This window comes from Leptopilina heterotoma, unplaced genomic scaffold, assembly GCF_015476425.1.
Source record: "Leptopilina heterotoma isolate Lh14 unplaced genomic scaffold, ASM1547642v1 Lhet_1, whole genome shotgun sequence".
Lineage (NCBI taxonomy): Eukaryota > Metazoa > Arthropoda > Insecta > Hymenoptera > Figitidae > Leptopilina > Leptopilina heterotoma.
This window is the reverse complement of record NW_025110812.1, coordinates 1,734,697-1,751,217: the sequence shown is the minus strand read 5'-3', so window position 1 is coordinate 1,751,217 and position 16,521 is coordinate 1,734,697. Positions and strand designations below refer to the sequence as shown.

Genomic DNA, 16,521 nt, shown 5'->3' with positions numbered 1-16,521 from the left:
CTTAAGGGTACAAAAACGTTTTATTCAGTTTTTAGAAATAAAATTTAAAATCGTTTCATAAGTTTGATAAAAATTATCTAAATCAGTGACTTTATTTAAACTATTGTCATCTTTCTTCTTAATAAAAACCATTTCAACAAATAAACGTTTGCCGAGATTTTGCTCTGTATGTAAAACTTGAAAATCATCCCACTTTATAAAGTGTGAACTACTATCATCAACGTTATTATTTAAATGAGTACTAATTATGATATTTTATATGAAAATGATATTTATGATATTAAATATGATATTTTATGGTAATATACATTATATTTTACATTAAAGGATCTTTGTCTGAATGTCTTCGTTTGTCTTATTATTGCACTCGTACGTTAAAGACTAAATTAAAAATTTTTAAATGATTTATTATTATACAGCACCATGTCTTCCTATTAATTGAGTAGGTCCCCAAATGATCAATTTAAGAATTCCCTGACTCTCATCACGTAATTTCGAACCATTTTACCTTGACACTCCAAAAAAATCAATTGGTACAACTGCACCTATTTTTTTCGCATGCGACTATATTAATCAATTATTTACACGAATGGCTCCGGACTTAGATTTGTTTTTTTCATCAGCAAAATTTTCCACATCTACCCTTAATTCTTACATCGATTCTTTATAATTTGAAATTTATAATGTGAGCTAACATTTATTCTTATAATTCAGTTGTCCATAAAATCTTTGTATTCTATCATTATTGTTAGTTATTCTCTAATTATGTTATCATTTTGTATCAAACTTTAGTTATCCATTTATGGTCCACTTGGACTGCAGGAACTGTTTTTGTAAATAAATAAATACGTTATAAAAAAGATTAAAAATATTTGGACTCAAAGATTCTGGAAAAATTATAGAATTTACAGTAAAGTACCTATATCTTTTCAATTTTTATATTATATATTAGAAGTAAATTTTTTAAAATTTTATTATAAAAAATAACATTTTAATTTTATAAATTAATTTTATTTTTATATTTTAGAGATAGGTTAAACCTAGAATTAAGAGTTATGTAATTAACTATACTTAGATTTATAAGAGTACTTTTTGTACAAAAGGGCTTGTCCCGTTAATTATAAATAAATAAATAATAACTGCAAACGTACTATGAGATTTTATATCATCATATAAATTATGCAAATTAAAATTTTTTAAATTTGTTTTCTCAAATTAATTAACTTGCAACAAAATTGATAAAAGAAATAAAATTGAATTTTAAATTAATATGAGTAAAGTATTAATTATAAAGTCGTCAAGAATATGGTTTTAAGTATATCAAGGTCATGTAATAGCTTTTTGATAGCACACTGACTCATGACAATAAATATATTAAGTTTTATGAAAATTTATTCTAAATCCAATACATTAGTGAACTATATTACTTGTATTCTTATTTAAATAACGGTCTATTTTTATCTTGTCACGTGTAGTACTGAAATATAAATTCTTTTATGTCATTTGGCTTTTGTACATGACTTTTTTGCACTTGATAAATCACGTTTTTCCCTCCCCCCATTTCTAAAGTAACTACACATTTTATGACATATATTCCCTGGTACCTAAATAAAAAATTTTTTTATTTCTTATTTTTGTACAAAATTTAATTATCAACTTTAATTGCGCGGAAAATGGAATCTAACGAAAGAATTGTTTCAGATAATTGTTATCTTTTTTTCCGTTGTATTCTTATCGGTTTCAAAGAAAATAATTAAATTTATTTCCCGTATTTTTCTTAATACTTCAAGTTAAATTATGTAAAAAAATTCTTTTTTAGTCAACATTTTGTTTTCCCAATTTAGCTATTATTTATTAAATGAAAAATTAAATTTATACTACATCTATTGTGTTTTATTATATACAGTAGAACCTCGATAAGTCGAACTTGAAGGGAAACGCTGAAAACTTTGAGTTAAAGAGGTTTCGACCTACAGAGGGTTTCGAGTTATAGAGGGTTCTGAAAATATAATTCGACAATAGAGGTTTTCACATACTGTATATTTAAATACCCTAATAGAAAAGTTTCTATACGTACGTTTGTTATTATATTATTATTATTATTACTGAACAAAAATTTTGAACATTAACTGAAACCTGTCTTTTTATTATTGTTGAGAGTGTTGTGGCGGATGAGATGTTTTAACCATTTATTTATTTAGGTTTTTAGGATTAAATTGTTCAAAGAAATTTATGATTTTCTTTTCCTAAAACTTCCTATTTTATTTAACTCTGCAGATGTTTTGCACATTTTTACCTTAGGGTTTGATTACCGAATATCGGCCGTCGCGAGTTTAATTACTTCTCTCCTCGGATTAACGCTCAGACGAAAATTTACCAATTTAGGTATAAATTTGTTCATGTTCATGGAAAATGTATACTCTTTACGAAAACACCTCCTCACCTCTGTTTAATTAACTTTTTATTTAAGAAAAAAGTGTCCCCTTTAGTCGCCTTTTACGACACGCGGTAGATTACGGATGGCCTATTCTATTCCCGGACCACCACGGGGATGAGACTCCAACAAAGAGACTTTCACCGCGAAGATTACCAAAAACAAAGTCCAAATGATGCTGGTCAAAGAACTCAGAAAGTCTGAAAACAGAATGATGTCGGTCCTAGAACCTAATAGGGATGAAACTTGTAGTTTCATAAAAAAAATTCTATCCAAACACAAAAGTGGAAACATTGGGATATTTTAAGGATTCAGGTTAAAAGAAAACAATGTCAAACATTTTTTTATGTATATAAATAAATTTCTAGTCTCGGACGAAGATAATATACAGTTGACATTATTCGTAATTCAGACATGCATACATACACAATAAGTCAATGGGTCACTGAGAAATACTTGTCGGACTTTTATTTCATTATTCTTTCGCGTTTTTCTTTTAGGAAAAAAACGCGTAATTTTATTAGATAATTTCGATTTCAATATGATATCGAGATATCTTTCTTTTTTTAATTAAATTTTTCTTTTTCTTTTAAAAGCGTTGATGAAAATTTGCAGGCTGTGATGGTTGTGTGGACGAATAAACCATTCCCTGTGGTTGTTGATGATTCATTGTGTGACTTTGGTGCTGATGAAATTCTGGCGCTCCATGCGGTCCATTCAGTCTCACTCTTTTGGGATTTTGCCCGTGATTGTGTTCCCCATTACCTCCTTGGGGTTGTTGATTTTGTTGCTGAAAATTTCCATTACAATAGCATCGCAAACAATTAAACGACGCAAAATAAAAATTTACTGGCGTTTCTATATCTAAAGTTTTATGTTTGGTTCTCCTTTTTTAGATTTTTCAAAACATTTTCATCGAAAAGTTACAGGAACATCAATTCAAGATTTTTTTTTATTCCGCATTAATTATTTATTTATTTATTCATTTATTTCCGACTTTTGTTTATAAACGTTCATATTTCATTAATAATTTTTCTTTTTCGTAATGTAAACAACTTTGTGAAACAATTTTTTTTAAATTTTAAAACGAAAAAAATATTTCTTAAGTCTTGAAAACGAATAATTTACTGTTCATGGAAGTTTTTAGTTTTCAATTTAAAAATTTTGGAAAAATCCTAGAATTTGACAAGTAATAGAAAAAATTAATTTATACTTTTAACTAAAGAAAGCGATCATAAAACATAGAAAAGATACTTTCATAAATAGTATAAGGCGATCGCAAATAAAAATAAAAATTTTAATATATTCACGTTTAATTGAAATATAAATACTCTCAACATATTTTTCAATTAACTGACAGTTTCGTGAATTATCATAAAATTCCAAACCTTTGTTATTATTCAAAGTTTTTAATTGAATAAATAATTAAATGATAACGTATAGATTCAGAGAAAAAAAATCTTGATTCAGTAAAACAGAAAGCCAATACTTTTCGACGTATGTTTTCAAATTCAAAAATCGCAGAACAAAATTTTTTCTAAATTTAATATGAGATGATATTTAAAAAACAGTTTTGGAAACTTCTCAATTACAAGCGCTTCCAAATTTATTTATCGTTGTAAAAATTCGATTTTCCATCAATAAATGAGAAATCTCTAAAACTTTATTCAAAATCGACTTCTCATTTTATCCGAATCTCTTAAACATCAATTCTTTTTAAGTGTTAAAAAATTTAGAAAAGAAGTTAAATTTTTTTGTCCTCTTTTAGTCTTTTTTTACTTTCAATTTAATTAAAATTATTATTCTGTAGTATTTTATTTCAAGAAATTTCTTTTTTTCTTTAGATAGTTTTTAAAAATTATTTCTTCAATAAAAATAGGTTTGGAAAAAACTCTTAAAAAGTAGTGTTGAAATATTATTTTAAAGCGAAAGTTTTTTAATATTAAAATATTTTTTGATAATTCTTTAATTGCAAATAAATAAATAATAATTATTTTTAAATTAAAAAAAATATTCAAAGAAAATTGTATGATAGTTAAAAATATGATCTCAAAAAAAAAAATACTTTAAAGGAAAATATTTTTTAAAAAATTGTGATTTCTTTAATGAAATGTATTTTAAAAGGAAAAAATTTGAAAAACTACGAAAACCTTTGAAGAAAAAAAATATTAGGGTAAAAAGAAATGTAGAAAATAAAAATATTAATAAAAGAAAATTAATAAAAGTATATTAGTAAACGAAAATAATTGATAAATCAACGAATGTTCTATATAAGAAGTAATTTTTTCAAACATAATGAAAAAAATATTTGCGCATTGATAAATTTTTTTCTAGTAAAAAAATCACTTGTTTTGGTTAAAAAATACATTTAAAATATTTTTTTTCGTATTATATAACAAAAAAATTCAAATAAAGTAAAAATTTGATATTTATGTTTCTGTAAAGTAATTTTTGACTTTCAATCTAGTAAATCAATGAAGAAATGTAAATCATATTTTTAAGGTACTTTTAAAATTTGTTCAACGTTTTTATTTATAGATATTTAAAAACTATTTAAATGTATAAATAAAAATAAAAAATAATATTATTATTGAAATAATCAAATAAAATTAAAAATATTAAAAAAATGTTTTTTTCTTTAAACTCTCTTTTCTTTCTTGAATATTATTTTTTTATTAATTTATTTTATTTGTTAATAATCAGGCTAAAATTTTAGTAAGAAATTGAATAAAAAATTTTAAATACCAAATTTTTAAATACTAAAATATAAAAAAAGAAAAAAAAATCAAAACCATTTAATCAAAAAATTTTTTAATAAATTTTATGTACAATATTAATTTTTAAAGAAGGAAAAAACCATAGTTTCATGTTAGTTTTTGCGTTAAAAGAATAAAAAAGAAGAGGAATCAATATAAAAATGTCCAAAAAAGCAAAATAAAGAATTAAAATAAAAGTACCCAAAGAAAATTAATGCCTAAAATGAAATTTTTTTAATTGTAAAAATTAAAGTATTAATTTTTAAATTATTATTATTTTTTTTTGCCAATAAAGGAAAAAAAATTAAAAATTTCACCAAAATAAAAGCTTATCAATTTTCAGCAGAAAAGAAAAATCGAAAATCCAACGACAATTTGGTGTTCTTTAATTAGAAACGCCCAAGAATTTGGAAGAAATTGCAGCACCTAAGCGAGACAATTACTATATATATAATAGTTATATGTGACTCGCTTCGAAGAAAGGAAAGGGGCAAAATATTTTAAGGTTATGTTTGTGTTATTTTTATCAAAAATTTCGGTTTAATTTGGTAAAACTAAAATCAATTTTTATTAATTAGTTTAGATGTAAATGAAGATTTAAGAATCATTGATTTATAATGAGAGTTTACCGCCTTTCTGTATTTTTACTTCGAGAATTACAAACATAACCTCAAAAATTTTTGCTTCTCTTTCTTCAGAGAGCGTCATATATTTATAATATATATATATATTTATATTTATATCTATACTGTAAAAGGAAAATAAGGATAGAAGATAGCTGATTAAAAAAGACTACTTTTGGACTTCCGGTACGACTCTTATGCAAAGATTGAGTGGCAAACATCGCAAAAACCCGGCCACCCATTTTTTTTTCGACAAAGTTTGTGCGGCGCTTACACTAAATACATACCTGATCCTACTTGAAGTCCAAGCGCTTTTTTGGGTATCTCTACACACGTCTGATACGAATTAGGAATGTTTAAACTACATAATAAGTACCGTTTGTTGCTGATTCTGCCTTGCTTTGTTTTCAGTCTTTTCCTCTGTATCGTCGTCCGTCAGGAATTCCCTCTTTGGATAAGGAATTGGACAGCCGGCGAAAATACTGCAAGAAAAATATTGACAATTTTCATTCGTTTACTTTTTCAAAAATTTTCATTAAAACTATGTATTTTTATTATTAAAAACTTACTTTCAAAAAAAATCAAAAACGAAAATCTATTTTCTATCGCTTTCAAATTAAAATTTTCTGAAACTTTCAGATTTTCAAAAAATTCGAAAGAAAAAATTTAAATAGAATTTTAAAAAATATATTTCAGAATTTAGAAATTATGAAAAAATGAAACTTTTTCTTACTCTTGAGTAGGTAGTGGTTCCTCCAAAAAATATGGGTCCTGCATCGACTGCTCGGATGTGATTCTTTTATTAGGATCCATCGCCAACAGTCTTTGCAACTAAAAATTCAAAAACAACAAAACATCAATTTTTTTTTCAATAAAAAAATACAAATTCAAAAGTGAAAAATATTAAAGTAAAGAAAATTCTCACCAAAGCAAACGCTTTGCTGTCGGGTTTAATTTTATGTCGATCCATATATTTCGTTAGCGAACAATTTGCATAACTGGAAACAAAGCAGAACAATAATTTTCAAATAATTATTATTGGCGGACAATAGAAAAAAATCCCTATTTCATTAGCATTTAAAGAGCTGCAGAAATGAATAATAAAAAAACAATTAATAATAAAAATACTGAAAATAGCAAATAAATAAAATTAGTAAATTTCTTTTTGATAAAAAAATAACATAATTGGGTGGAAAAAAAATAGTTTTTCTTGAATGAACTGAAAAAAGCGATTTAAAAAAAAAAGATGTAAATTCCATAAACAATTAACAATGAAAAGAGAAACTTACTTGGATCGTTTAAAATCTTTCAGCAAAGTTGGGTGTTCAGGCATTTTTTTAATATCTTCCCAATCTTTCTCCATTGGGAACCCCATTACGTTAAATATCCTGAAACAAGAAAAATAATTGGATACAGAAAAAATAAAATTATTAAAGTAAAATTATACGAAAAAATTCATGTCATTAGTTCAAATTTAAAAAAATTTAAATTTAAAGAATAAGTTTTGTGATAATATTATTGAAAAAAAAAAATTCTCCACAATTTTGTGCTAATGAGTGAAATTTTTTCTATTTTAAAAGACAATATTTTTTATAACATTTTATATTAATTTTCATATTACTTTTTGTAATTTTTTGTTAACATTTTATAATTTTTGAACCTGAAATAAATGAAAGAAATAAAAGAAAATTAAATATTTATCAAGTAAAAAATGTTTCCTTTCAAATTTACCTATCCAATTGATCGTGATGATATGGATTGCTAGTTTTAATATCTTCTTGTCTACAGTGGAATATTGGTTCAGACGTTAATAATTCAGCGAAAATACAGCCGATTGCCCAAATATCTGTAAAAATGTATTAATTAGAAAAATTAATATAAATGACAAATCCAACAGTCGATAATAGTTATCAAAAAATAATTATTATACCTTAATGCTTACTTTAAATAATAGTTGTTCACTATTTCATCTACAAAATAAATTTTAAATTACCAATTGCCTTTGTGTAATGCCTCGCACCCAAAAGTAATTCAGGAGCTCGATACCAAAAAGTCACTACAACCGGATCCAAATCGGCAAGTGGCTTTAATGGCGCATTGAATAATCTCGCGAAGCCCATATCAGCAATTTTCACACGACCCCTTTCATTTCCCTCTCCCATCACTAAAATATTCGCCGGTTTCTGAAATTATAAACAATTTCAAGTTAAAGAAATAAAAACTTTAATTAAAAATAGGTGAAAATAAAAAATAGATAAAAAACATTTAATAATAAAAAATATTCAATAATAAAAAATACCTTCTCTTATAATGAGAAATACCTTTCCTTATTTTTAAAATAGAAAAAAAAATTATTAATTACCAAGTCCCTGTGAAGAACCCAATTGGAATGCAAATAATGAATACCGTCTAGAATTTGATACAGTAAAGATTTCACCATTCCCTTAGGCACTAAGACAGTTTTCTTGTTTGCCTTAGCCGCCCTATGAAATTTGATAATATGCTAAATGAAGAAAAGGAAAAAAGAAGAATTAATATTATTTAAAAATAATTTTAAAAAATGAATATTGATCAAGTGGAAAAAAATAGTTTTTGTAATTCATACCCATAAATCGTGCTCTGCAAAGTCAAAAAGTAACCAGACCTTTCTGTCTGTATGTGAGAGAAATACGCGTATCAGAGTTATCACATTAATATGTTTTAATTCCCTGAGTAACTGAAAATATAATTTCAATTTCAGATAATGTTTTTCAATATTATAATAATTGTTTATCATTTCTTATAGCAAATAGTAAATTTTTAAATAAATTCTCTGCAAATGACACAAATCTAAATTTTGTAAATTAGCGAAAATGGAAATAAAAAAAATGAAAATACTTACTGCGATCTCGCGACAAGCAGACATAGAAAGCCCCGTGCCTTCAATTTGCTTTAATCCGAAATCTTTAGTATCTGGTCGTGATTTCAGTTCACTGTCTGGAACTCTGAAGAGTTTGAGGTTTATTGAAACGATTTTTTTTTCTTTGAAACACATTTCATGTTTTCACGTAAAACAAGATAGAAATAAACTTTATATTATACAATTCTTTTTAAATTCCCAAAAAAAAAAAATTATTCCAATAAATAAAAATGAGAGAGTTTATATTTTTCACTCGCTAGTCTTATATTACTTATTCTGGTATTTTTTTTAAATTTGAATATTTATACGATATAAAAAGTAATCATGAATAAATAATTTATAAATTAATTAAATTAAATTACTTCAATTAATTAAATAAATAATAATTTTAAATAAATTTAAAATAAAACGATAATTTAAAATTTTTTTAAACTTTAAATAGTTTGAGATTAATTAGTTTGATGTCAAAAACTCATAATTTATTAAATTAAAAACATTTACAATTTTTACTGTTAAATTATTTTAAACTCAATAAACATTAAAAATTTTTAATTCAAAAAAATTTAAATTGAAAGTATTAAAAATTTCTAATTTAAAATAATTAAAACAGGGATGAAAAAATCATGATTTTAAAAAAAAAATTCGATCTTTTTTCATTTAAATATGATTTTTTTTTATTTAAATCAATTTTTTTGATACTATTTTTTAAATATTTATTTTTAAGTAGTTCGTTTTTTTTAATATTAAAAATTATAAAATTAATTGAAATTATATTAAATTAAATTTGTATTATAAAAAAGTAATTCCGAAGGAAATTAAACAATTTAAAATCGTGTTTAATGAGATTTAATAAAAAAAAAATTTTAATACAAATCTAAACTGACATTTATTTTTAAATTTAATTTTTACTTTTATAAATTGTGTCTAAATAAAATTTTTTAATTTAAATTAATTTAATATTTGAAATAACGAATTTAGTAGGTATTAAAAATTATTAATACTAGAAATTTAAAATATAATTTAAAGTCAAGAATGTTTAAAAAAATTTAATTAAAAACTAATCACACGAATTTTTACATGAAAAAAATGTGACAAAAGGAAAATTTAAGAAATCCGGAGACAAATAACATTTTTTTATCAAAATATACAACAAAAAAAAGTTCTTGAAAATTTTTTTTTTTTAAATATTCGCAAAACATATAATCAATGATTGTACGAAGTTCACAGGGAGAAAAAAATGGTGATTTTTATCGAATGGCTTCAAAATATAAAAGAAAAGCCTTTACAAACTAAAGTGCCCAACCCCAAAATCGAAATCATTTCCTCAGAGCTCAGTTTATCTCCAATGTAATTCTGAAGAAACATTCTTTTTTTAGTCTATTTTTTGACAATAGTAAAATAGAAAAATAAGAGAAAAAAAGCAAAAAAATTGACTCTAATTCTGAAAATTTTCTCTGATAATAGAAAAATGCCGAATGTAAAACTAACCCTTCTTTTCTGCGAGCTTTGTAGACGTGTCCATAAGTACCTCGGCCCACTTTACATCCTTCAAATTCAAATAAATCTTCAACCTTCGTCCGATCTTTTTGGGTTTTCATTTTAAATTCATAATCCATCATGATTAATTAAATATAGACTAATTATCAACTAAAAAAAAGCATTTTTGCCCACTTTAAACTCGTCGCTGATTTTTTGATGGTCTGTCTGCAAAGGTGTCTGTCTCCTCGCAGCTGCTCATTTTAGTTGAGAAAATTATACACCGACAAATAGAAGGCGCTGCTAGTTTATTCTTTTACCGCGCTTTTTAAATTAATCTTCATATTTTGCTTCTTTATACACAAAAAAAGAGAGTAAAATGAAATAATATATTAATTTTCAACTATAACATTATTATTTTCCTTTCCTATGAGTAAAACAAAATAGCGAGAATCAATTCTTACAAAGAAGAAATTATTTTTTTTTGTTTTGTTGGCAAATGCGCATTAACGCCAAAAGGAACAGAAGTGAAGTGACGTTTCGTCTTGTGCGTGAAAAATTTTTTACCGGTTACTCTCACTTCTTTTTTAAAAAAATCCTTTTTGCATATTTGAAGGGAGTATTTTTTCTCAATTGCTTCTGACAATTTTCTTAAATGTTATCAATACGTGAGTATAAAAAAATATTGGTTTTTGATAAATTCTAATTGTTTATTCGTGATTAGGTTGACAACAAGGGTTTTGTTTATTATTTAACGATTTTAAACAAGAGGATCGATGATTGTTTTTGAATTTATAGTTTATTTTAGTTCATTTCTTTTACTAAATGTAACAAATTTCGAGAATTATTGACCTTTTTTGTGTGTGTAATTTTATTGATTTTGTTATATATAGTTGTGGGAAGAGGTTATGTTAACCTTGAATTTTTTTCCGTGAACCACGTTTTTTGTTAGGGTAGAGCGGGGCTAGTTGAGCATAGGGGTAAGTTGAGCAACCGAAATATCTCAGGCTCTATAAATTAGCGGCCAATTTATAGAGCCTGAGATATTTCGGTTGCTCAACATACCCCTATGCTCAACTAGCCCCGCTCGCTACCCTATTATTGTTGCTGTGAACAATAATAAAAATACAATATTCAGTAAAATATACAAAATATATATATATATATATATATATATATATATACATAAAAGAAAAACATACATATAAAATAGTATTCATAAGATATTTTCAACAATGATAAATAATCCGCAATATTACAATCATCAAAAATTTATCAATGACAAGACTCATGTGAAATGATTAAATTAAAATTCAAAACTGTAAATAATAATTAACTTTTTTAATAATTTTTCTTTTTAAATATTTCCAATTTATAAATTAATATATTGAAAATCATGGAATTGTTGCAAAGAATTTTATCAAAAAATTTGATAATAATTAAATTCCTTCGAAGAATTTTATTATTTAGAAAAATATGGAGTTTTTTCAATAATTTTAATTAAAAAAAAATTTTATAACGAATTAAGAAAAAAATTGAATTCTTTCCTGAAATTTTTATGAAAATAATTGAATTTTTGCAAAGAATTTTACTGTTTACAAATATAATTGCATTGATTCGAAGGATTTATTAAAATTGTATAGAAAATAATTGAATTTTTTCGAAAAATATTATTAAAAATTAAAAACAAAATTGAATTCTTTTATGAAATTTTATTAAAATTTTGTTTAAAAATAATTGAATTTTTGCAAAAAAATTTTAATATTTATAAAAATAATTTAATTCTTACGAAGAACTTTATTATTTATGAAAATAATTGAATTCTTGCGAAGAATTTTATTAAAATTTTTGAAATTAATAATCAAGTATAATTAATTAGTAAATTAGTTAAGAATTAAATTTTTTTAAAGTTTGAACCTGAAATTATTCAAAAATTCATATTTGAAAATAAAAAATTTTGTAATTTGCATAATAATAATAAATTGAATTGAACAATCGCCAACCTATAAATAAACATTTATAGGATTTTAAAATTAATTTTTTTTAAATTTGTAAATGTAAAAATTAAAAAGGTAAATTGATAGGTAGTGTTATTCATATATTTTAATCATTGTCCAAATGTTTTCGTTTTGTTTACCTTGTTTTATTATTTATGAAAATAATTTAATCGTTTTGAAGAATTTTTCGAAACAAATGGAGTTCTTTTTTTAAAATTTTAATTGAAAATTTTGAACGTAATTGAATCTTAAGAAGAATTCTTTTTAGTTTTTAAAGTAATCGTGCTTGTTAAAAATTGAAATTTAACATTTGATTTTAAAATTTTATTAAAATTTTTGAGAAATAATTCTTATCACAAATTTTTTTTTACAAAATTTCGAAATAATTGAATTTTTTCAAAGAATTTTATTTAAATATAGAAAGTAATTGAATTATTCAATTTTTTTTTAATATAGTCGATTTTTTCATAATTGTAATTAATGTGATTTTATTTAAAAATTTTAATAAAATTCTTGGGAGTATTCTGTCGAAAAAGTTTAGAAAATAACATAAATAATAATTGTAAATTTTTTAAAAATTTTGAATCCTGAAGTATTCGAAAATTGAAGTTGATATTTGAAATAAAGAAATTAAAAATAATTATTATTCATTATAATTTTGTTTTTTACAGACAAAACATTTAGGAACTTTTTTAGAAATTTCGTTTCACGACGAGATTCTAAAAGAACATTCACAGTTTGCGTCGAGGGCAATATAGGTAGTGGAAAAACAACATTTTTAAATAATTTTAAAATTTACAATAACACTGCCGTTCTTCAAGAACCCGTTCAACTTTGGCGCAATGTTGCTGGAGAAAATTTATTGGTAATGTTTGTTTGAAAAAAGAAAAGAAAATAAAAACTAAAGGGTCACTCCACTGACTTTCGTCTGGGGGTTGTTGCGGCTATATTTTGAAAAAATCTGGTTTCAAAATATGTAAAACTAGAAGACTTCCTGATTCCATTAACCACAATATTGTTCCGAAAATTTTATTTTTTTAAATTTTATTATTAATCAAAAGTTGGCCTCTCAGAGTGTTATTTTGTAACCTTAAATTTTGCACTTTTTTAAAATCGTTTTTATTCAATAATTATTTTATGTCATATAACAGAACTTACCAAAAGCATAAATCATTTGATGGTGAATCAGGAATCGAAGCAATTACTATGAAAATATATTATTTTTAATTAATAAAGCGAAATCGAAAATTTTTTCTACAAAAAAATTTTCCGATTTTCTGAAGACTATAACTTTTTTCTCAATGCTCCTAAAATTTCAATCTTCTCCGTGTAGCTTAAAAGTAATATAATTTACTCAATACTAAAATTTGACGTATGTGTTTTGCTTCGTTTTTGAGAAATTAATTTTTTAAATTATTCACTTAAAAAGGTTAATTTTAGGACTTGAAGTTAACCGACCAATTTCACATCACTCTATTTACACGTTGAAATTCGATGAGAATTGTATAAAATTAACCTTTTTAAGAAAATAAATTAAAAAATAAGTTTTTTAAAAACGAAGCAAAACACATACGTCAAATTTTAGTATTGAGTAAATTATATTACTTTTAAGCTACACGGAGAAGATTGAAATTTTAGGAGCATTGAGAAAAAAGTTATAATCTTCAGAAAATCGGAAAATTTTTTTGTGGAAAAAATTTTCGATTTCGCTTTATTAATTAAAAATAATATATTTTCATGGTAATTGCTTCGATTCCTGATTCACCATCAAATGATTTATGCTTTTGGTAAGTTCTGTTATATGACATAAAATAATTATTGAATAAAAACGATTTTAAAAAAGTGCAAAATTTAAGGTTACAAAATAACACTCTGAGAGGCCAACTTTTGATTAATAATAAAATTAAAAAAAATAAAATTTTCGGAATAATATTGTGGTTAATGGAATCAGGAAGTCTTCTAGTTTTACATATTTTGAAACCAGATTTTTTCAAAATATAGCCGCAACAACCCCCAGACGAAAGTCAATGGACTGACCCTAAAACATTTTTTTTAAAATTAAATTAAATATTTAATAAAATACATTCTTTTTTTATTCAAAAAACAAATTTTTAACATTAACATAGTTATTTTAAATTCAAATAATTCTCAATTCAAAAATTGTTTTCAATTTAAGTTTTAATAATTTTGTTTAATGATTTTTCGTTTATTATATTTATTTTTTGCTTATTAGATTCATTTATAAATTTTTTCTTTATTATAATTTATTTATTTATTTATTTATTATTATAAACGGGTTTACAAAATCATACCCTTTATAAAGAAAAAAAAGACACATATTCATTACAAAAATAGCGCTGTAAATATTACTCAATCAATAACAAAAACGTGTATAAAAATTTAACAAAGTTAGTCAAGTTTTGGTATTTAAGTGCTTAAAAAGCTCCTGTGCAAATTGACTTTTAGAAACGTTAAAAAAGTCTACACTTTGGGCATGATTAGTTTATTATATTTATTTATTTTATGTTTGTTATATTTTATACATTAATTTTTTTGTTTATTAAATTTATTAACTTTTTTTGTACTATTAATAATTAAAAAGAAAAATATTTATTTATAAACAATTTTTTATTTTTTTTCAGGAATTAATGTATAAAGACGCGGATCGTTACGCTTGTTTATTTCAGTCCTACGTACAATTAACAATGGTTCAATTGCACGCATTAAACACTTCACAACCTTATAAAGTAATGGAGAGATCTGCGTATAGTGCACGACTATTTATCGAAAATATGAAGCGTAATAAAACATTAAAAGACGTTGAATTATACGTTTTAGAAGCATGGTACGATTGGTCCATTCAAAATTGTGATATTGAAACCGATTTAATTGGTAAGTATTTTTTTGCCTCTCGACCAAGATAAAAAATGTTTCTTTAACCCCTTCACTGTCAGTGGGCTCTATAGAGCCATAAAAATGTCGTGCCCTGTATGTCCATGGGCTCTATAGGGCCATCGAAAAAAAAGACATTTAAAAGTTAACGAATATGGCTAAAAATCCTTACTCGGGGGTTTTCGGGGTCGCTGAATCCAAATCCGTTGTCGAAAATTCAAAATTCAAAATGGCGGCTTCAAAATGGTGCCCAAAAAAAATTTTTAAGTTAACGAATCTGTCTAAAAATACCTTAAAATGCCTACTCGGGAGTTTTCTAGGTCGCTGATTCCAAATCCGTGGTCAAAAATTCAAGATTTAAAATGGCTGCTTTAAAAAAGCTAAAAAAAAATTTTTAAGTTAACGAATTCGTTAACTTTTTAATTTTTTTTGGTGGATATTTTGAAGCCGCTATTTTGAATTTTGGCTTTTCGACCACGGATTTTGAATCAGTGACCTCAAAAACATATAATATGACAATATCATGATTTTTAAAAAAAAATTTTTTTTGAACACTTATGGCACAAAAACTTTATTTTCACTCGACTGTGAAGGGGTTAAAAAATACAATTTTAATTTATTTTAATGTTATTATTATTTATTTTATTTAATTTGAATTATTTCAGTGGAAATCTTTTTTTTTAATTAAAAATTAAATTTTTCAGTTTATTTGAGAACATCGCCTGAAATTGTTTACAAACGAATGAGGGAACGAGCGAGGAAAGAAGAAGACTGTGTGTCTCTTGAATATTTAAAACAATTGCATCAAATTCACGACGAATGGCTTTTAGAGAGAAAAATATTTTCCCTCCCAGCGCCTGTAATTGTTTTGAATGGCGACAAAAATTTAGAGGATATGATGTCTGAATTTAATATTTGTAAGGAGAGTATCTATAAGAAACAAAATTCCTGCAAAGCAGACGATGACAAATCCGAAAGGATAAAAAAAATGACAGGATTTTCCCAATGAAGGAAAAATCAATTCTAATTTCCCAATTTTTGAATTTTTGTTTCAACTTTTTATTTAACATTTTTCAAACTTCGTGCTTGACGTTTAAAAAATGCCAAGAATAATTGTTTTTCACCATTGCAAAGGGTGATGTTTTCTCTTAAATTACTTCATCAGTATTATTTCGTAGAAAGAATTTATTAATATTAATATTAATAATATTGATAATTGACTATTTTTGACTGAGTCAAAATTGATCATAGTTACTTATTATTTTATTCTTTTTATACAGTTTATTATAGTTCCTCCAAAATATTTATCAACAGATTTTATTATGAACAAATTGGAAAAAAAATATTGTGTAAATTTTTGTAAATATTTTAAATAGATATATAATGGTCACACACAAAAAAAATGTATCAAAAGACAAAAAATGTGAATTCCGAAAAATATTTT

The 16,521-nt window shown here is 24.2% G+C and overlaps 2 protein-coding genes across 3 annotated transcripts; one reads left to right on the top strand and one right to left on the bottom strand.

Moving 5' to 3' along the window:
- Positions 1-2,771: 2,771 nt before the first annotated feature.
- Positions 2,772-10,452, bottom strand: LOC122513002 (cyclin-dependent kinase 8). 2 transcript variants are annotated; one of them, XM_043629230.1, is made up of 11 exons: positions 10,201-10,452; positions 8,695-8,797; positions 8,419-8,529; positions 8,176-8,316; positions 7,807-7,996; positions 7,545-7,659; positions 7,103-7,201; positions 6,739-6,811; positions 6,547-6,644; positions 6,190-6,295; positions 2,772-3,224 (listed from the first exon to the last, which is right to left on the bottom strand). In XM_043629230.1, the coding sequence occupies exons 1-11, from the start codon at positions 10,329-10,331 to the stop codon at positions 3,024-3,026; spliced, it is 1,368 nt and encodes a 455-aa protein (XP_043485165.1). In that variant the 5' UTR covers positions 10,332-10,452; the 3' UTR covers positions 2,772-3,023. The 2 variants fall into 2 exon arrangements, 1 of the variants encoding a protein (XP_043485165.1); XR_006302681.1 differs by having other exon boundaries at positions 3,010-3,224; positions 6,101-6,295.
- Positions 10,453-10,698: 246 nt separating this feature from the next.
- On the top strand, positions 10,699-16,438 carry LOC122513012 (deoxynucleoside kinase). The gene is made up of 4 exons (XM_043629240.1): positions 10,699-10,856; positions 12,857-13,050; positions 14,828-15,077; positions 15,782-16,438. The coding sequence occupies exons 1-4, from the start codon at positions 10,844-10,846 to the stop codon at positions 16,084-16,086; spliced, it is 762 nt and encodes a 253-aa protein (XP_043485175.1). The 5' UTR covers positions 10,699-10,843; the 3' UTR covers positions 16,087-16,438.
- Positions 16,439-16,521: the final 83 nt, after the last annotated feature.